Source organism: Lissotriton helveticus, chromosome 8 (genome assembly GCF_964261635.1).
Source record: "Lissotriton helveticus chromosome 8, aLisHel1.1, whole genome shotgun sequence".
Lineage (NCBI taxonomy): Eukaryota > Metazoa > Chordata > Amphibia > Caudata > Salamandridae > Lissotriton > Lissotriton helveticus.
The window spans coordinates 573,356,199-573,379,482 of record NC_136069.1 but is presented as its reverse complement, the minus strand read 5'-3'; the positions used below and the strand labels follow the sequence as shown (position 1 = coordinate 573,379,482).

The following is a 23,284-nucleotide window of genomic DNA, read 5'->3' as shown; positions in this document are numbered from 1 at the left end:
GCCATAACAACTGGATTCCTCATTATTGCTTAAAGGGTTACATATGATACAGATCTCTGGTAGTTGGGTTTTGAAGCTCTACTTCTTGTGGTGGCAAAAGTAGTACATGTTTTGGCACATTTCAAAAGCTTTCCTCTGCTTGAAAAGTTTTTATTTTATTTTCCTATTATATTTGAAATTGTGTTTATTAACTATATTCACCATTTGGAATCAAAATCTATAAAAACATTTTTGTCAGGGTCTTGTCATTTACAAGACAAGACATATAATGTTGACACTGGTGAACATGCGATGGAGGACTTCATCCTACTGCTGATCAACAGTTTATTTTATATTTTGATGTGTAAGTCAAATGAATGCTGATTATCCTAGAGAAATCTAAGGGCCAGATTCTCAAAGGTAAACTTACACTTTCGTGTTTGCTAATCACAAAGGTCATTTCCACATAGCATCTTTTCAAGTGCGGAGTCTCCACACTTCAAAAGATAGGATTATAGCAAACAATCGAAACATACACAAAACTGTAAGTTAAATTTTGTGAATCAGGCCTAAAATATATTTAATATCATGCATAATAGCAAAGTTGCTTTGCGTCATATGAGTTAATCTGAACTTATTATATCTCTGTACACCTCCTTTAAGGATGCAATATGTTTGTTACATAAGAAGAAGAACAGGTTCAGCTTGTGAGGAAAATGAGTTCAAATGATGTCAAACCTTCAGTGACTCTGACTAATCTAGTAAAACAGATGCAAATCAGGACCCTGAGATTGTGCATCTAGGGTGCATCACTTTTGTGGTGCTGCCCGACACAAAATCCTTTTTGGCAATTCCTAAGCCATGCACAGTCGATTTGTATCACTATGTGTGGAGTAGTAAATACAGAGTAACATATTGCATCGCATAGTCCTACCTTGTAGTACTTTTCATCGGGAGGGCATTGCATAGGTGGAGCATGGACGTTCTTATGCATCCATCCATCTATTTTTTAAGCAGACGCAGAATGACAAAGACTTGTAACCCTTGGTTTGCGCTAAAATAGTGGCTTACCAAAAAGAGGCATAACAAGTGAAAATATCTTAATTTCTTCTCGTTACTTCTGCAGCACAAAGAGAAAAAAGAATGAGCCTCCAAGGCATGCTTTTATGCAGGAAGGTATTCTTTCCTGCACAAACAATTCTGCCAATAACACGGGCACCTTTGCACCATAGTACAACAGTACCTGCGTTGGCACTAGGCAGCACACAGTACACCAGTACTGGGAGAGCATAAGTGAGTCATATCTTAGTAGATATGGCACATTTCTGTTCTCTCCTGTTCATGCAATGCCAGTGGTGTAATGCAAAATAATGGGGTCTCCCTTCAAAATGTGATGAAGGGGGCCTGAGTCTCCCATATCTCACAGATACATATTGGCCTCGGGCTGCATGGGGCCCACTTGAAAATCAGAACGCCCTCTTTGCTGGTAATATTTAAAGTTCCCTGCAACAAAAGGAGTCTTACATGGGTAGCCTGCTGTCAATGTCTCTCCTATGTAATGTGTGCATACAAGGAGAACTGCAGGGGCATGAACAGCATCGGAGCTGATTATTTGAGTGTCAGAAAATGCTTCATCCTCTTACGGCACGCCCTCAGTTTCTTCTCTAGCAGCTGCTGCTCACAGACTACTGGTTCAACTCATCCCTTTGTGCTTTTTGTTGAAAGGAGGCCCAATCAGCTAAAGGAAAGTAGAAAACATAAACACATCTTTTCTACTTTTCTTTGGGTGACACGATGAGAAGAAGCTCAGGGGATGTCACAAGAGGATGCAGTCACTGTTCACCAAAATATTCAGGTGACAGGCTTGCCATTTTCCTGCAGTACCACATACACTTTGGTGGTGGGTGAGTGGGACAGATGTTCATAACCTTATGGCCTACACCAGAAGGGCAATATTGGCTATAAATCACACCCCCAGTAATGCCTCATAACTATGGAAAGGGTATTTACCATCAGTTAGAGCCCACAAGTATGCATTCCACTCTCTTTCCCTCACCTCAAGATATATGCAGGTGGGTTTGTAAAGGAGTGAAACGGACAGAGGATATTGCTAAGGAAAATAGCACATAATCCCCCCTCCAGCAGCTCACACTTTCAACGGCATGCAGATGCAATAATTGTTAGAACCATGGAAGTTGGCAGGGAAAAATAGCAGCTCATGTGTCTTCCTCTGCCTAGCAAAACTAAGTGAAGCAATTTGGCAGAGGTGAGGGAGAGTTAGGCACTGCAGATGTTTCTCTTTTCTTTTTCTGACAGCTCCTGCTGTCCATTCAAATAATTTACATCAGGGTTGCATACACCAATGTGAAAGGCCCAAACATACTGACATACATCAACCACAGGAGCTGTCAAAGAAGGAAGAGAGAAGCTGCTGAGAGCAGCCAGAGGTTTTAAAGCCTTGTTTGTCACAGTATAAGTATTCTATTCAGGGCATACCACCCTCAATGCCAGAATGTTCAGGTAGCTTTATCTCCCACCGCAATAGGCTATCCCAGCTTTTAACATCCTGCTCATGCCCAATCCAATAATAGTAGAGTTGTCTGGCTTATGGCACATTGCTGCAAGAGCTTGCTGCAGTCATCTATAAGGTTGTTTTACAACAGTAGAACATTTTAATGTTGGGAGCTTCATTGAAGAAAATGGTGTGTCACAGTGCTTCTAATTGATGGTATGGGCCTTTTGTTCCAACATTCTGGCGTTGTGTTTACAGTCTCCTCTGTGTTATTTAGAAACTTGTGCTGTATATGGGTGGAATGCTGTACTAGCACTATAGTCCTTCTCTCTTAGGAAATTTGGTTGATGCTTAATTCCCATTTAACAATGGGATAGCTTCTGGCTAGGGACTAAAGTACAATGTTAACGCCCTCTATCAAATGCAAACATTAGCAGAAAAAAAGATAATACTTAGGATCCTGACAGCAACTTCTGTATTTTACCTGTATTCTACGTTCAGTGAGCATATAAAGCTGGCCTATAAATCATACAAGAACAGTTGATTGTGCTGTCTGCTTGTGGTAGCTGAAGTTAGTGTAATGGTTGCTAATAATCTAATTGCTGACATGTTTTTGGGAGTTGTCATATGCTAATTATCATACCGCCATTGTGCACCCTAACCTTCAGCTAGCATATATGATTTAAGCAGTAAATACCTAATAATGCCCTTTGCCGATGCCAATAAACAATGTTAACATCCAAGGCATTGGGCAACAACTATTAAAGAATTCCTCTTACTCAGTTAGCACTAAAGCTGCTATCCTAAGTATAGCAGCTCTTGTCTGAAATGCAAGAATCTTGTAATAGTGAACACATATTGCATACACTAAAAATGTGTATATTTTATTTATGTTTTTTGTCTTGCATTGTTTTATAAAGCAAAAACTAGATCTAAGATGCTGTATGACTAGAATGCATTTATATGATATAAAACATTAAATTAAGTTCAAGTAAGTATATATTTACAAATTCAAAATTAAAATACAAAATAGATTTAATATCGAGCAAATGACATGTAATCAGATATATATTTGAAAGTAAATGAGAGGTGAAAAATATGAAATGTACATAAGGTATGCACAGAAAGTGGCAGAGCACTGGGTGTACTATAAACTACATATTTAAATGATTTGTATTGCATACATGTATTTTCTATTGCAATTAGACTTACCACGGAAGAATATATGGGAAGATACAAATTAAGCTGTGTCCAGAAAATAAGAATAATATGATAAATAAATAAACTGTTATTTATCTCCGGTAGGTTTTTCTGCATTGCTCTCAATTGGTGTAGTGTTTCTGCCTCTAAGATTTACCATAATGGAAGAAGGGAGAGCAACGCTTAGAGAAGGTAATTCATTCATAAAGAACATTTGATGGAGCAGAATGCAGCATAAACATTGAACTTTAGGTACAACAAGATGATATGAAAACATGAGGAAGTAGTTAAAACAGCTACAGATTGATTGATGAAACGAATTTGTGGTTTACATGCCTGATAATTGCGAGAAAAAAACGGATTCAGTAGGGCTGACATTTTCTTATTGAGTTAGTCAAAATAAATTCCCCAATTCCCAAGACACCCTTGTAATCTTCACAAATATTAGTGATACCTGTCTGTCATAACCCTATTACTATATGACCAATTATTATGATTAACCTACTTGGGTGAGGAGAGGGAAAAACTGGAACATTCCCATACCTCCATTGTTGTTATCCATTCAAATGGAACCCATTTGTATCAAAACTAAGGTTTTTCATTAGATATAATGAGAATGATAGTAGTACAATGCATTTTACATGGTTCTATTTAAATTATTTGCAATAATTGAGAAATAAAATAATTTTCTATGCTTTGGTGGAGGATGATGCAGTGTTGATATTACAATATGGAAAGGGATTGCAGCTTTCTCTTAAAAACACAATGTTTTACAATAGACTGCCTTGTATGTCTTTATATCTAATATATTAAGAGGATGCCGGGTTCTCTAAGTACATTGGCCAGTTATTTTAATTTAACAGTACTTAGTCCAAATGTAACTTTTGCCTTATGCAATTGTGGCTCTAGTAGACCACCTTGAACCGAATATACTTATGCAGTAGGATATTGCATTGATTCACTGTTAACCACAGTAACATTTCTGGAAAGTGTGCTCTTTCCAAGCAGACTGACAGTAACACATTTTCAAATAGTGCAAATTCTTGAAAGATGCAAAGTTTGAGTTTAAAAATTATGACAAAATGTTCTCGCTATGTTGGGAAAGCATTAAACATCTACCGAAGTCAAGCTAAATTGTGGGCCCATAGTATGGATCCGAAAGAGTGAAGAGCACAATTTAAACACATCAATTGTTTTATGTATTTTATTTCTGTTAAGTTTGGGTAATTAGAGAATCATATAAACATAATCATTCACACATAGATAATATCTACTGAATAAAATAAAATACAACATGCAACAATTCCTAATCAACATTTTTAAATGTAGAAATGGTTTGCTTCAGAAATAAAATAAAATTGGATCTTTAAGTCAAGTTTTAAAATTCATCAGGTACTTTAATTTACTGATTCTAAAAGTACCTCTCCAATCAAAGAGAAAATTGTCTTGCCTCAAAATGGATCTTCTCTAGAAAATGAAATGTCACATTCCCAATTGATCCCGCTCCACCAGCTGGTTATCTCCAAAGAGATGATTTACCTAAATCTGTAAAGAAGTGATTAGGAGGTTGTCACCAATTGTCAACCTATCACACAAATTCTAAATGCTAAGATCCATTTCATAGCAGTTTTTATATTAAGCATAAGCATGAAGAAAACTCAAGTAACCTAAATCTGTTTCTTGACTCTAAGAGGTGAGGATGTTTTTAATTATACATTTATTGAAAGTTCTAATGGTATTACGTTTTTCAGAATGAGTACTTCTTTGCCAGATCCTTAGCCAAGTAAGAATAAAATGAAAGGATATATAATATTTAAATTATTTGTCCCAGTTGCATAATTGTGATTATAGTTGGGTACATTCTAGCTACCTTGACTAAACACTTCCTCCACCTTTGCTGCCCTTCCTTCCATCGAGCATCTGCATAATTTCAAACTGCTCTACCTTGCTCTGTTCAGATAATTCTAGCATGAGCTGGTCCCTCCAAAGCATTTAACACTTCATACTGTATAGGTCTAGGTGGTAGCTTCATTTCATATAACCTTTCTTTAAAGTTTTCAATAATTTTTAAATCAAAAGTACAATGTTGTGGAAATGTAAATGGTCCTTCATTTTCAGTGTATCTTGCACCATTAACTAAGCCACAAACATATTTGCAGCTCTACATTTGTCACCATGTAATGAGCTGACATACCTTTCGGTGATCCCTTCCCACCCTCCCGAACTGGAACCCTCACATCTCCCCTCATCAAATCTATAAGAGCCTTAAAACATTTCATTTTTGCAAATATGCAGTAGTGAATATACAGTGATCAAGTTCAGAATTTCAATATTTCCTCCAAACCTGATGCAACCCTTTTTCACAAACCTATCACAGGTTAATATTTGATGAATTGATGACTCCTCAACCACTCTAAGCACGGCACATCACACCAACTGACCTATTCCAGCACTGCACTTTATGACATAGCTCTTCACTCCTTGCAGCATTTCATCCTCCTTTACAAATTCCTTTTACACAAATTCAACAACTCTGAGCATGTACAATAAAATAACTTTTGTCTGCTCCACTAAAGTAATTCAAGCTAATTCATTCATGCAAGAAGCAAATGGAAATAAGGTTTAAAAACCCTCCAAATCTCTTACATGCATACATACACATGAATGAAATCTTGACTAGTGGGAAATCACACTGACTGACGTAGCTTGCCCTTTGTGCACTAGGTTCCACTAAACCAATCAATATTAAAACAATCAGAACATATTGTTATAGTCCCTATCTCAACTGTGCAGTCAATGGTACTTCACAAATCTGCACCACAAACCTTTAGCAGATAAGTAACACCACAATTTCAACTGTTTATCTCAGGATCTTAGATTACTGCGAGTCCAATAACAACTTCAACTGCTCACTATTTAAGCAAAAAACACAATTTTACAAAAAAAAGAACATAATCACAAAATAATAGCAACTCATAACCCTATTTATACTCACACCTCCACCACTGCAACCACCTTCAAAACTGCAACTCTTTTGTCCTTCAAGTTCAGGCTTTGGGCCTAAAGGACACGGGCAATTCTAAGTTAGGACAACTTATTGCAGCTCCTCTCTCTTGTGACACTATCCGTCCTCTGGCTACCACTTGATGAAGCAGGGTTTTTGTATCTGAATTTCCGGGTGGAATCATTAAGTAACTCCGCCACTGGTCGTATGGACCTTTGATGGTTAATGAAGAGAAATAAGGAGCAATCATCTACATAAACATAACATAATTAAATACTTTAAATTCAGTCAATAAAGAGATTGTGAATTGAAGATTTTTTTAAAAAAAAGTTTTAGTAGTTTATCCATTAGTCAAATTTCAGCATCAAACGTTAATATAATCCGTCAACCGATATTTGATCGTAAAATAGAATACAATATTAATTACAATCACAGTCAGTATAGTAACAATAGAACAAGTATGTTCCATAAAAGACAACTCCCTATTCTGAATAAATTGGAATTAATTAGAGAAATGGCTGCAGTTCAGGAACCCAATAAAGAGTTCTGATGAGAGAGAGAGAGAGAGTGAGAGAGAGAAAGATAAATGCATAAGAATAAAGCCTTTAACAATCAGAATGGAAATGTGTTCACAGTCATAATTCAGCAGACATTTAAACTTAAGCTTAATACCTCTCTTGAGGAGTAATCAGAGACTCTAGTCAGAATGTCAGGGAAAGGAATTCCTAAGATCTGCCCTGCCTACTCTAGGAACAAGTATTAATATAAACACACAGATTCTATTATTATTATTATTATTATTATTATTATTATTATTATTATTATTATTATTATTATTATTATTATTAATATTATTATTATTATGGAGTCCTTATTTAGCGGATCGGCTACCCTAACAGGGCTTCCCAGAGCTTAGAGAACGGATGGATCAGCCTAATAGGAGCTAAAACAACCAAGTCTATAGTTCCTTGCGAAAAGTGGAAAGGGTGGTGCAGCATCTTAAAGATGCAGAAGAACGTTCCATAGCCTGGTTCCAAGAAAAGAGAAAGGCCGCCCCCCATGAGAGTACATTCGACCCTCGGGACAGCAAACAGGAAATCACTACTGGATTTCAGGTTGGGAGCCTGATAGTAAGGGTGTGCCAGTTTTTGCAAGTAAAGAGGTCCTGAGCAGGAGCAGATATTATGCATACAACATAGTACTGTGAAATCGATACGCTTGGTCACTGGGAGCCAGTCAAGTTGCCAGAGAAGCCCAGTTGAAAAATACTTTTTTGGAAGGCAGATCAGAAGCCTGACAGTGGAATTATGACCCACCTGAAGGCATCTTAAGGACGCCTTATTAGCCCCCAGTTATAGAATGTTGACATAGGCAAGCCTAGATGGTATCAAGGCCTGGAAGACTGTTCTTCTAGCAGAAACTGGAAAAAAACACAGGATCTTCTTTAGCCATTTTAAGGTTGAAAAGCACGTAGAGGCTACTTTAGTGGCTTGAGGCTTCATGGCTAGGGTGGAGTTCAGCAAGAAACTGAGGTTCTTTACTTTATTGGTGGGAGTAGGTTCCCAGCATGGCCGGCCAGTGATGCTGGCCCCAGAGTTTGTGGTTCTTGCCCTGCATCATCATCTCAGTCTTGTCGCCATTTAGCTTCAAGGTGTTGGTGTTCATCCAGGTGGTGACCAGGATGAGGCACGAGCTGAGATCCTCAGAGATAATGACAAGGAGAAAATATTCTGTGTGTCGTCAGCATAGAAAACAGAGTCATCCACAGCTTTGCACCAGGTCCGCCAGCGGGCAGACATAGATGTTAAAGAACAATGGAATGCCAGAGGACAGGGGTAGAGATTTTGACTCTAAATTAGTTGAGAAGACCTGGAACTTGCGGTTTGACAGGAAGGAGGAGAGCCATGCCAGAGCTGAACCCTTGATGCACAAAAGGTTCTGTCTATCTAAAAGAGTAGCATGGCACACAGTGTTGAACGCAGCACTAATATCCAATAGGATCAACGCAGCTGTGGCGCTGGAATCCACAAGTTGCTTTATGTGTTCAGTGACTCCTAGGAGGGTAGATTCAGTACTGTGCCCTGCTCAGAAACCAGACTGGGAGGGTTGGAGAACGTCCTGAGTTTCTACAAGTGCGGTGAGTTAAGAATTAAAATGTGTCTTGAGTATTTTGGAGAAGATAGGGAGTAGTGAGATAGGTCTAACTTTGACAGATTGGCTGTTCCATGTGAGGCTTTTTGAGCAAGGGAAGAACTATAGCGTGCTTCAAGGCATGGGGCAGCAGCACTTCACTTAGGGAGGTATTCGGGAGTTCAAGTACAATCTGTAATGCTTGTGAGCTTAAAGTGCTTTGTTTGGGTGGAGGAAGAGGGTCTAAGGGTGACCTTGATTTAATGGAAGCCAGAAGGTCTATCTGCCGGGGTTGGTCCAGCAGGATAAAGGACTGCAACCCTGCTGGTGACTTGCATGTTCTTGGTGTGATGAAATCCCTAGAAAATGGCGGGATCGGAAGAGGACTGGATCTCTCAAGCTTTAGATTAGGGTTGTCGACTCTAGCATCCATAAGACCAGCCTGGATATCAGTTACCTTTGTAATAAAAAAGTCAGCAAGTTCCTGGCATTGAGCCTGGGATAGTGAGGGGGAGGAGAGATAGGTTTCTGAACAGAAAGATCTTGGACTACTTTGAAAGTGGATTTAAAGCAATTTGAGCTCATTAAATTTTTTCAGAATAGAACAGGGCACATGCATTCCTACAGTGCAGGTGGTACTGGCACAAGGCAGTACCATAATTCTATGTTGGGCAATGATTCTATCTTACAACATTATTTACTACTTCTTCATCCACCAATAGAATATCAGCAGACTCCTGGGAACAGGTTCACTCCCCAAGCTCTCACCAGAGCGTAATATACTTTTTTTCTTTTAGTGCAAAACTTCCCATAAAACATCCTTCCTGTCGTTTTCATCTCCTCCCAGAGAGAACCTCACTATCAGTTGTCTCATAAAAAACAAGTATCTATTCACTAGCTAACAGTAGGCTTCTGAATTTGCAATATCTGCAGGAAAAGAAGGAGGAAAAAATCTTGCACAAACAATGTATTCAATGTGAAAAACAGGCCTTTCAGTGTTAATGCATTATTTTCTATTTAACTTGGCCTCGTCAGTTAGCCTAACATAATTCAGCACTTTATTTACATGCAGGCCTATATCATTCAAGTATGGTTACCTACTATACATTTTGCACTTTGTATATCCTTTACTTAAATGTAAGCATATGCAAATTACTAATATACGTGTTTTCATTAGCAAAATAAAATCGTCTGCAGCAAAGGTACCTTATCCCTAACTTAGGACTTAATTGAGAGTCTGGTGCTCCATGGACTGCCAGACTCATGGGGGGCAGCCGTGGCGGTCTTCTGACCACCCCTTTATGACCAAGGCGGTTGGGCCGCCCTGGGACCACTGCAACCGTCAGGGATCAGACATCCCTGGTGGTGGTGCGGTGGTTTCTATCAATCAATCGTCATTTGTAGAGTGCACAGCTACCTCCTAAGAGGTGTCCCAGTGCTAATAGCGAGACTAAGAAAAGACTGGCCAGGAGACTATACCTGATTAAAGAGCCATGTTTTTAAGACCTTCTTAAACTCCTGTTCTGTCGTGATCAAGCACAGGTGGGCAGGCAGTGCATTCCAGAGTTTAGCTGTCCTTACCAAGAAGGACCTTCCACCTTGATGAGTTTTAAAATATTGTGGGATGTGGAAGAGTCTCAGGTGCTCGGATCTCAAGGTCTGCTCCTGTTGATAAAGACTTAGCCTCTGCTTGAGATAGCATGAGCGAATGCCCCTTTTGGCTCTAAAGGCAAAAGCCAGAGTCTTAAACTCTATCCTCTTGGCCATCAGGAGCCATTGTAACTGCCTCAAATGAGGGACGATATGGTGCCGGAAGCGTACCCGTTGAATTAACCTCACTGCGGCATCCTGAATTATCTATAATCTGTAAATCAGGTAGTCTGGAAGCCCCAGATAAAGGCTGTTGGCATAATCCAAATGAGAGGTCATCAGAGCGTGGACCGCGATCTAATGGCTCTCCTCTGGCAGAAAGCGTATGATTTTCCTAATAGATCTCAGCTTCCAAATACAGGCTGAAGAGTTCTGATGGATTTGTTCTTTGAAAGATAGAGCCGTAACCAACCTGATTCACTGATATCACGCGGAATCACCTGGTATTGGGGGAGGATTCAGCTCGCGAGCCACCAAAGATTTTATGGGGGAGGGGACGCCTGACTAAAGAACAAGACCTCGGTCTTATCTGAATGAAATTTCAGATAAGTACCATTCACCCAATCGAAAGGTTTTCCAAGCACTCCTTGATTTTATGGCTGCAGTGGAGTATTCTTTGAAAGAAAACACAAGCTGATTGTCATCCGCATAGGAAACTACCTTCATGCCCCATGATACAATAAGGGTGGCTAATGGTGAAAGGTATAGATTGAAGAGCAGCAGGCTCAGGGCCGAGCCCGGTGGCACTCCACACACCAGTGGTTTTGGTGAGGATGAAAAAGGTCGAAGAAAGACCAGTTGGTAACGGTCTTCAAGGTAGGACCAAAGCCAGAAAAGTACCATCCCATGAAAGCCTAGATGACTTAATCGCTTCAACAGGATCGGGTGTGCAACTGTATTGAATGCTGCCCACAGGTCTAAAAGTACTATCATGGCAGATGCTCCGCTGTCCAATGTTGCTCTCACGGATCCGAAGACTTCTAGTAGTGCTGTACCCATCTCATAAGCCTTATTGAGAATCCTGTACAAGGCCATTAACTTCTACAAAGTCAGGTAACTGTCGTTAAGCCAACTCCTCTAAGATTTTGGCGGGAGCAGGGAAATAGGTCTAAACTTGCTGAGCACTCCTGGATCAGCTTTAGTTTTTTTTAGCAATGGCAACAAGAACGCCTATTTCCATGTGGTTGGAAAGATGCCATATTTCAAGGAGGAGTTTTAAATCTGGTACAATATTGGATTTAACAAGAGGTCTATCTTTCTAAAAAAACTGAGAAGGACAAGGGTCCCATGGAGAGCCTGACTTGCACTTCAAGAGTTCTGCCTGTGAGTCCTCAACTGATATTGGGAGAACTTCTGAAAAGGGGATGAGGGAGTTGGTAGGTGACGGTTGCTGGTTAGCAGCATGTTTCTCGTCCAGTATAAATGAGGAGTAACGTTTTTGGTATTCTTTGCTCAAAGAAATCTAACAGACTTGTGCAAAGCATAGGAGAAGGATGAAAGGTGCTGTACATCGCTGCCAGAATAGTAAAGCATTTAACAATAATAACAAATTCTTTAACTGAGTTTTTGTAATGGTATTGAGGATGCAATATGCATGGCTGGGCTGCTTCAGCCCCTCCAAGCATAATAAGAGCTTCCTTACCGCCACACTTTTCATGGCGGTGCGAGTGTCATGAAAAGTGTGGCAGTGAGGAAACAAAGGACCCTCGTGCCTCACACCATGTGGATGCACACAGAGGGGCACAACATGTGACCCCTGTGTGCAAGCACACCAGTACCTGCACTGCATGGCCTGAAGCAGTCCATGCTGTGCAGGTTCTAACTTTGACGTTCCCATTGCAGTGTTTATTTCATAGGCACCGCCCTGGGAACATCAAAAACCGTCCACCAGGCAGGAGAAAACTCCTGATCTGGCGGGCGGTTTGTGCATGGGTTTGACGAACTCATGATATGGCCCTCATTATCCTGACATTTCGGCCAATTGAATAACTTTCCTCCTAGGAAATATGTGTACCCTGAAATTAGTATCCCGTTAAATAATGCATCCCTAAGCAGCCCACTTTGGGAAAGCATGGGGCACATTGCCTCACATAAAAGTATTTTCTGGGCTGTATGTGCCTTATCTGATTTTAAAAGAGTAGGTTTTAAAATGTTGCATTCCAAATGACCATAGCCTGATTTTCTGATATTACAAGTGTGTTCTATGAAAAGAGTGGCAAATCAGTTCATTTTCATAACGTCTTTAAGACAGTGATTATGAAACAAGGAGTCAAACCATTTGCATGTGGAATTAAAATGGATCAGAAACAGTTGTTGCTATTTCATTATAAAAGGTTGTGTCCCTGATGAAGGAATCAAAGTAAACGTTTAATTAATATATAAGAAATGATGATGATGATGATGATGATGATGAGATAAACTTCTACCGCGCAACTTAGCCCATCGGGCGTCAAGGCGCCTAACCAAAACATAATCAGAAAACATAATCCTAGGTCCGAGAGCATGTCTATGGGTAGGCGTCGATGAAGAGCCACGTCTTTAGGAATTTCTTAAAAAGCGCCATGGAAGATTGTGTTTTTAGCTCGGAGGGGAGGGCATTCCACAGTTTAGGGGCCACAGAGGAAAAGGCCCTTCCACCCCATCTGACTCTGTTTGTCCGAGGGATGGATAGAAGGTTCTTGCCAGCGGAGCGTAAGTTTCTACTGGGGGTGCAAGGAACCAGAAGGGAACTTATAGCTTCAGCACAACCGCCAGACAGAGCGCTGAAAACCAGGCACAGGATTTTAAAAGAGATCCTGGCCTGGATCTGGAGCCAATGCAGACTCTTCCTGGCAAGAGTGGCTAAGGAGATGTTAGGAACATCCAGGACAAATCTAGCAGCCGCGTTCTGGATGGTTTGAAGACGTCGGATAAGGCCTTTATTGATGTCTGCATAAAGCACATTGCAGTAATCCAACCGTGATGTAACTAAAGCAACCACAGTCTGTTTGCGGGCTTGGGGGGAGAGGTAATGGGAGATCTTTCTAAGAATCTTAATGACTCCCCAGCAGGTGGACACAGTTCTATTGACCTGCTGTGTCATGGCAAGCAAGGTGTCGATAATCACGCCCAGATTTCGGGCGGATTTCGAAGGCAGAGGACAGGCTCCAAGAGAAGGAGGCCACCAATCGCTTTACCATGTGTCTTGATCCTTACCAAAGATCAGGACCTCGGTTTTCTCTCCGTTCAGCTTCAGTGAGTTTAAGATCATCCACTCAGAGACTGCTTGCATGCAGTTGCTGAAGCTGATCACGGAGGTACTCACCGAGTGGGAGAAGGACACCATGATCTGGGTGTCATCGGCGTATGACTCCACCTCCATCCCATGCGATCTTACTAGCCTGGCAAGTGGGGCCACATAGATGTTGAAAAGGGTCGGACTCAAGGCCGACCCCTGTGGGACCCCATGTTATCCAAAATAGTGGCACACTCTACAAAGTCCAAGCCTCAGACATCCACATAAAATTTGACTGAGACTTTCTTTCATTGGAACAGGTTTTAGGATTACGTTGCTCTGATTCTGAAGCCAAAGGCAATATTCAGACTGTACAACATTTGATTGTGCTAACGCTTAACTTTTGATAACATTTTCATCGCATTGTGAAACAGTCTTAAGATGTTGCTCGAGAAGCATGCCTTTCTTTTTCCCCCAAACTGTGTGCTTTAAACCAAAGCTTAATTGGTTTGTATAGAGATCTTTTGCTATGTAGTCAAGCCCAAATCCTTTCTTTTTCTTTCACTATTAGAGGGATAAACCTTTTCATGTGTCATTTAAGCCTTTCATTGTCAGGGAATTGCCAAAATGAAAACGTTTAAGCCTAATTCACTTTACATTTTAAAGCATAGTGATACTATAAAGATGGTTAAGCAATGTCATTTGAAGGATTTGGGGGCCTCGGGCAATACATATTTGTGGGCCCCAGGTAAGGAGCAAATTTAACTTTCATTACACATTTCCTATTAATTCAAGCCCACATGATATCAAACAATGCTACATTTCATATTAAATGTGAGCAGAGTCACCCAAAACAGTTGAAATTTGTTTTTCTTCAGACCCCAAAAATCCTTACAATGACACAGAGTAGAGAGACAGAGGGGCATATTATCAAGGGGGTTTATCTCCTCTTTTTTGGCTTTAAAAGCCAAGAAAGCGGAGATAAAATTATCTCCCTATTACCTAGCTGTCGCTAACACCAGTTAGCGACAGCTAGTAGGAGATAGCGACCATCTTGGGCCCCGCTTTGCATGTCAGTGAAATTGATCATTAATGACATGCAAAGTGGGTGTGCCAAGATGCGAATATCTCCAAAAGCTAACACCTACCCTACACCTACCCCTGAGCAGTTCTTAGCCATGTTATCCAATGGTAGGTGGATAACATGGCTAAGAGCATTAGCTCGGTAATGCATGAATATCGCTGACTTTTCAGCGATATTCATGCATTTCGGCCGATTTTTATCGCTTAGGAGATAAACCTTGATAATAGCAAGGTTCCTAAGCGATAAAAATCGCCGCAGCTCAGCGACAAAAATATTGCCGCTAAGCCAACATAGCGATAATTATCGCTAGTTGTTGGTAATATGCCCCAGAGTCACAGGTAAAGGTAGGCAGACATGGATTGAGGATTAGACTGAGAAATAGGATAGACAGAGGCCACATTTCTCAGAAGCCCCTTTGGAAGCTGGAGGCCCTGGGCAGTTGCCCAGTTTTCCAATGCTTCTTCAATCAATCAATCAGGATGTGTATAGCAGGCGTTAAAACATCTGTGGTTAAATCCTTTATTCACCCAGTGTTTTTAACTTTCAATAGCTGTCAATTATAGTTATTCTGACCCCTTTTCAGAATGGAGGAAAAATGTAAGCCTCTTGAATTTAAAAGTGAGGGCAACTTTCACTACCAATGCAAGAGTGATATCTTAGTGGTTTCCTAACCATAACACTATCTGAAAGTGAACCCTGCTATGCTACCAGTGATGCCCAAGCCACTATTTGCCGCCCATTGTAGCCTAAGAAAGCCTTATGACCCGGTCTATGCTAATATCTTTAGAAGAATACTGCTTCTTCTCCTCCACTGCGAACCTCTACCTCACACATTGGTTTGAAACAGCACCAGAAGTGTTCATTATGGCAAACACGTTTCTGGGAATGATAATTGTGTCTTCTACTGGAAAAAGAAAGCTTGTTTTAGATACAAGAGATGGCTGATACAATCCCTATGGGCCGGAAACCACATCTTAATGCTCTGATGACCCATAATGTACCAGACTGGGTGACAACATACTGAACCATTTGATTTTATCTTGAGACCATTTGGAGAGTGTGGCTCGGTATTGCTCAGTTGTTAACCTTTTGTTATTCTGCCTACATTTTATGTTTCATAAAAGTGGATAAAAAACAAAGAATGCACTTTAAGAGTACACACAGTAGGGCAGACTGTACACAAACTGCATATGAGTTATCCTATCAACACATTCTATAACACATTCCTTGACAGAAATATTCCTCTTTAGTGCATGTGACTAAATCTTTAGAAGGATGAGGATATTCTTTCCTGTCCCTTATTTTTTGCACAATAAAAGAGTGAATTTGCACATACAAGACAGAGTTCATGTGATATTTTGCACACAAAAATATAATTACCACTTCTTCCTCCTAATAACAAGTGATGTATCTCCTGACAAAATATCACAAGTATCACATTCTTCTAGCCACTACATTACATGTTTGTGTAAGTAGATGTGCATTGAAGATTGTGTACTTACCCTGCAATGTAGCAGTAGATGAAGTAGCATATTCTAATGTTTAGGTCAATATATTTATTTTGATAAAGAATTCTACCAACTCAGGGTATATCCAATCAATTGCCTAGATCAAAGGTCAAAAGAGAAACATTTACTTGTTCTAGCAGAATCCCTTGCTTTGTTGAGTCTGCACTGCCATAGTCAATCAACATTGTGTTCTTTTGATGAACAACAGGCAGGACAGACTGGACAATGGGATTATAATGCTGCTGTGTACTCATTGAGTTTGGATCCTTGGTGAGATTCTGCTGGAAAAAATAAATGGTTCTCTATCACCCTGTGATCTAAGTGCAGGAAAGACATGGTGCAAAATGTGAAGTGCAATTAAGGAATTGAATTGTTTTGTGAGACCATTATATAATGATGAGGCAGTTCTTACACATATTTGGCTTATGATATGTTTCACACTAATAAGTAGGATATTATCATACATTTGCTGCTTTACCTCAAATATCCAATGCAGCAGCAAAAGTAACAGAAGACATTTTTGACTCACACCTTGTGAAGGTACCGATAGTTGGTTCACATGGGACCGAACATTAATAGTGTCAGAGAGGCCGATTATTAGAAATGTCTTTTTGTATTTTTTGATGAACTAGAAATACTGTCTAAGGAATGTCTCATTGTTCTTTTTTGTCTTGTGTTTATATCTTATGTGCAAGTCAAATGCATGGTGCATGAAAAGTATCTTTATATGTCGTCATTATTTTGCCAGCTGCAAGATGCATTAATATTATTTTTGTAATAAATTGTGATTTCCCTTGGCGCCGGGAAACCCATTGCGGATAGCTGTGCGCCTTATAAGTTTAAATAAATAAATAAAATAAATAAATAAAGAATATTGATTTAGCCCCAACCTACATACGGCAATTATACTAGGCATTAAGATACAGGTCGAGGCTTGGATATCTATGCTAAAAAAAGTCATTAGTGGGGTGGTTTATAACCATTTCTTAGGGGGTATTATTTTGTTGTTGATATAGTAACATACCACCAGACAGTCTGGCCACCCACCAGACTGGTGCTCCAACAGTAGTGTTTGGGAAAGGACCATTTGTCCCTCTGCAGAGTCTGAGCAGGCCAGTTACTGACTATTTCCTTCGTTTTTGCTTACTCCGACCTCACATATAGATTGGGGTGAAGAATTCAAAAATGCACCCTGACACACACGTTTTAATATCAACAAGCATTTTTTTAGATTTCTAAACATAATATGTGCCTACTATTGTTCACTTTCACCTTCTTGATCCAGCTATCCCTCTAATCACTTGTTCACTTTATCTCTGCCTTTGACCTGATACTGTGCGTGTGGCCTTTTGTTATGATAGTGCTATACAAAGTCTACACACAAACTATACATACATGAGTACATAAATACATATTATAAATGGTACTATAATTTTTGAAAACTAGTAAAGGATTTTGTGGATTTTCAATTTGTGAGTAAAAGCAACTTCACAATTTATTCCAAATAGGTCACCTTGATTCAGCAAAATATGGAAATGGTTGGACAATTCTCCCAGGTTTTTTGGGCATTGTGAACCTGATTCTCAAACATGTTTTATTACTAACGTTCAGCTAAGTTGCACAAAAAACAAAGCACACCAAAAATCACTTTGCAAAAGTATATCCCAAATTCGATGTATGCAAACAGGAATGGTGGAATTTAACTTCACAAATTTCAGTATGATGGATTTACAAAATCACAAATCTGGATGTACAATTGAGTTTGTGGGTGTTCCTTGGGAATATATAATGTTACAACATAAACAATTACAATGCATGCCTTTACAACACAATTTGTACATCGCAACCACCATTACAACGCATGATTTTACAATGTATGCCATTACAACACATTTTTAGAAACTACCATTACAACACATACCATTACAACGCGTACCATTACAAAGCATAATTCTTTTGGGGCAACAGTGGGGTAAGTGTTGGATAGTGTAGCAGTAAAAATTACTATTCCCACTCCCGATAGTGCAACAGTAGGGTAAGTGTTGGATAGTGTAGGAGTAAAAATTACTATTCCCTCTCCAGTCAGTGCAACAGTAGGGTAAGTGTTGGATAGTGTAGGTGTAAAACTATCCCCATGTACCCCAAAACCCATACCCACCATAAAACTAAAAAATCCCCATTACTTACCTTATAATGCGTTGTAATGGCATGTGTTGTAATGGTATGGGTTGTAATGGCATGCGTTGTAGTGACATGCATTGTAATGGCATGTTTTGTAATGGCATGCGATATAAAGGCAGTTGCGTTGTAACAGCTGCGCTTTAAAGGTAGTGCGTTTTAATGACTGCGTTGTAATGGTTGTTTTCCGTCTCTTGGTGGTCCTAAATACAAAACTAGGTGAGCACTTACAAACAAATAAGTTAGTGAGAGTTTATACATTTGTTGCAGTAGTTTTAACCTTGAAAATGATTTCAAATTAACTTCTGTCAATGACATGAGTAAGTGTGTACCTCAAATGGTAATAGGGAAGTATCAGCACAATATTTCATGTGAGTGTAATGATTCCTCTATGGGGCTATATTTTCCCATCGAAAGAAAAATGTTAAACTTGCAAAGGAACATTTGTGTCATGTTCCTGCATGAGCAAACTTTATAAATAATAAACCTGTAAGAAGGCCTTGAGATCTCTGTCATAGATTTCCAGGAGTAATCCTGGGAATCTTTGCAAATCCCTGAAAAGTGCATAATTCTCTCTATTCATAGTGGTGATCCTACTGGCATATATGCTTTGTCTTTTTTTGCGTCCTTGTGAAGTGGATTGTGTGAAATCTCTGGAGTGACACTTATGGAATACATATGAATATTTGATAGATGTTATTCCATTGAGTGTAAACAAATAATTCTAATATATATAAATTTTGCTTTCATAAATGAATATCATATTTGAAAGAAATGATTACCAGAATAAGAGGAAGTGTTACATTAGTCACCGGTTTCAACAAAATCTCTGGACAATTTTGCAGAAATGTAGGATTCACTCAGGCTATGTTTTTTTATAGTACCTTTCAAAACAATCATGCTACTTGATTCTGGTTGATTCTAGCAACATAATAATAGATTTATATTTTGTTACAACCATTAATTTATCTCTCAAGTGATGAGTGCCTATATATGGGTGTGTTAAAATGATAAAACTTTATTTCTTTTGGCTCAAACTGAATTAGACTGCCACCATAGTTGATAAATGGGGCCGTAAACATGAGATAAGGTAAGACAAATGTTGATGGAACAGATTCTTAGCTGTGGTTTGTACTTTTGAGGGGAAAGTACCACTATCAAATTAAAAGTGGCATTGGTGCTGCTTGGAGAAGTTCAGCACTATCATGATAATTTTACAATTACTGCAACCAATAATTATAACAATAAAACAATAATAGTGACAATTACAATAGTCTACAATATTGTTGTAATTGCTTAGCCTCTAAATATGTATCAAATATAATAAGTGCATGAATCGTAATTAACTGGCTGTTATGTTATCCACTACAGATAGATACATATTGAATCATTCCTCATTTGTCTGTAAGCCAATAATTCATTTACGTCACCTTCCTTGCAAAAACAGCAGCCTAGCAATGGCCTAAAAGAAAAGTTATAATTGGAATAATTTACATTACGAATTCCATTGAATGCACTTGCAATTGCCTTTCCTTTCAATTATTTTAGTTCTATAAGAGTAATTCATTTAAAGGTAAAATAGTCAAATGATACAGCATTAGTATATTCATTCATTTTCCTCCCATTTTCAGTGTTGGCTTTACAGCAGAGATTTAACAATGTGTCCTATTTGAAATTGAAAGTAGTTTAGTGATTTTGTATACCTATGTTTCATTGACCTGCAGAAGAGGAAAAACATGCAAGTTATAATATTTGTGATAATTGATGTTGTTGCCTTTTTAAAAAAAAATGGAGAACATACCATATAATCTGAAGACACTATCATATGAAACTCTTTAGTCTTTCTTAAAATTAGAATGAAGAACAACTGGATGTGTTGTAACTGCAGCAGAAAATCTAGTTTTGTTTTCATTGCTAATTCAAATCATAGGAAGTTGTAAAATATGTTATTGATATTGTTATGTTCCAAATTTCAACATTAATCAGAATATATAAGTGGACCAAAATGTCTCATTGCCCTTGTAGAAGGGGAATGTACTATAGAACTTGAGGTACAATCAGCATGCCCTCACCTCTAGCTTGTTAATGAATCGCATGCCCACCTGTTGATCTGAGATGCTATGTGCAAACAGTAACACTAGCATTGCATTGCAGGATGCTTTTGAAATGATGGAGGGACTAGTTAGAAGGGCAGCACCATCACCTACAGAAACAACATCCACAGACGCTTAACAGAGACTGCTGATGTCAACACATGAAGCTGAGGTACTATCTTCCAGATTTCCTGCGCCGAAGGAGACATTGAAATGAACTTTCTAACAACATTGGACAGTACTGGAAAATAACCACAAACTATCTGGAAAGTGGGCATCTTGATTGATGGTCTTTCAGCTCTTTTAAAAGATGGACTGCTTGGAACAACCAAGTTAGTGTACAATACATCCGGGACTTAATGCAATTATATTTTCATGTGGAGAATGATGTGCATATTGCACAATTTATTACAGGTCATAGCATAACAGAATTGTGCACTATTTTGTGTCATTTTGTGGATGTTCATAGGTGAGTGGGGGTACCTTCTTTCTAGTTTTTTCACTATTTATTGCTGATAGTTGTCTACAAAGAGATGTTGTAGGACTGAAAATATGCAAAGTGGCAGAGCTCCATCAAATTGCTTTTATTATCTGTGTTAAACAGACAAATTCACTCTAATAAACATGATTGAAATCTGTATGGGTTAGCAATGTTTCTACATAGTAGGACTACATTTGAGAAGCAGTTCAGCACCTTCCACTATGGATATTACATTTCAGGAATTGACTTCTCCACCTGTGATTTCCTTCAAAAGAATGAAACTAAATATTTATTGTTTTAGATTAAACAATGTGGTAGAATACATTACTGAATGATGGATGAGCAGACTGCAACATTTTACTTACATGCTGGTAGTGTTTTTCCTGTCTATTGTCTGGCATATTTTAATAAATACAGTATAATACTGATAAATATATATATATATATGACTTCAATCAATGTGGAGTCATTTTTTTCTCACAATTGTAAAAATGTTAAATCACGTAACATGTATGTGAGACTGCAAGTATGGAACTGTAGATCAGTTTATTTGTACTTTATATAATGAAGGATCCAGGAATATTCTTTTAACCAATGCAAATGTATGCTCAGTGGGTAAAAGCCTACCAAAATACCTATCACCCCATTCAGAGTTTGCCAAAAAACTATCCCTTTTTAGAAACATGCGTTCACTAATAATGCCATTTATCTTTTTAGCCATCTCTCATTTACCGGGAAAGGTACATACATTTTAATGCTTGAAATTATGTATTGGTAGTGCATGTAAATGTTAGATGATGCAAGCTGGGCAATTATGGTTGAATTGTATCAAGGCCTTATTGTGGCATCTTGGCTATGTTTCAACGTTCATGCAAGATGATGCATCATTCATTCTAATTTTATTTTGATTGTTTTGTTTTCTGTAGACAAACCACCAGTGCACCTCTCATTGTATCCTCACATAAATAAAATACAATAAGCTGGTTCAAGGAGTTTCAGTGGCTATTATTCTTCTTGATCTCAGCGCAGCCTTTGACACTGTTAGCCATGATATTCTTATTGACAGAATTCACAGTGCAAGAGTCTCAGGACAAGCCCTCTTTTGGCTCCAATCTCTTATTAGGGATAGGACCTTTCAGGTCTTCGAGGGATGCTTCATCTCAGACACTTTCCCACTTAATTGTGTAGTACCTTAGGGCTCATCATTAAGTCCAAGACTATTTTATTAAATATCTTTTTATTGGTCATAATAAATAAACAGTCAGCAAATCACCAGTAATTGAAATATGGCTGCTTGTGTACAATATTTCACAAGGGACATAGAGCAGATGCAGTAAACAATGTACGTGAAGGATCAGATATTCAAGGTGATAGGGTTTTATTGGCAAGAGGAGCAACTAGTGCAACACAAATATCCCCTCTATAAGGGTTCCATTTAGCTCAGACTCGGGACAATTTATGGAGGCATCTTCTTGCGATATAGACCGTTTTCTCACGAAACATGCACCAGTCAAGGTTTCGCTTCCATGTTGTGACAGTAGGGATACCAGTCCTCCCCATACCTGAGCAATATCTCTTTTGGCAAACGCCGCTCCCAGTGTGACCCACAACTTCTCCGCCCCTCCCAAATCAGTGGGTTTCATACATTAAGGAGACATCGTTTGGCCTCAGGGTAGAATATTTGTGCAGAACTTCACTCATGATCCCATGTATCCCCCTCCAATACCTTTGAATTTTCTCACACTCCCAAAGAATGTGCATAAGAGTGGCAACTTGTCCACAGCCTCGCCTGCAGTGTGTGATGTCACCCCGCCTCATACGGACCATCTGTGGTCCTGTGATGTAGATCCTGTGTAGGATTTTCAATTGTACCAAATGGAGTCGCGCAGAGATCGCGACCTCCCTGGGGTAAGTCCAATGCTATTTAATCTACATATGCGTTCATCTGCAGATATCATCCTTCCATTTGGGATCTCTATAATCTCATATACTGACGATACACAACTGGTCTTTTCTCTCTCTCTCACACAAGACTCCAGCTTCCCAGTCCTACGCCCCTGCCTAGAGGAAGTAGCAAAATGGATGACCAGTTCCTCCGCAAAGTAAATGGGTACAAAACAGAGCTTATGATCCTTGGCATTTCCCCTATATGAGCCTGGGGTGGCCGGTCTGCCTGAGTACTCCGCCTGCCCTGAAGACAGCCAAAAAGAGCCTGAGGGTGTGGTTGGAAAAAACCCTGACCATGGACACA

The 23,284-nt window shown here is 39.2% G+C and overlaps 1 protein-coding gene across 1 annotated transcript in view; it reads left to right on the top strand.

Annotated features, from left to right (window-relative positions):
* Positions 1-21,989, top strand: part of PCDH9 (protocadherin 9) — a 412,010-nt gene extending 390,021 nt beyond the window's left edge. Inside the window, exon 3 of the mRNA XM_078656039.1 lies at positions 20,614-21,989. Within this exon, the coding sequence (XP_078512165.1) occupies positions 20,614-20,691 (78 nt within the window). The 3' untranslated portion in view covers positions 20,692-21,989. The remainder of the gene's footprint in view (positions 1-20,613) is intronic.
* Positions 21,990-23,284: the final 1,295 nt, after the last annotated feature.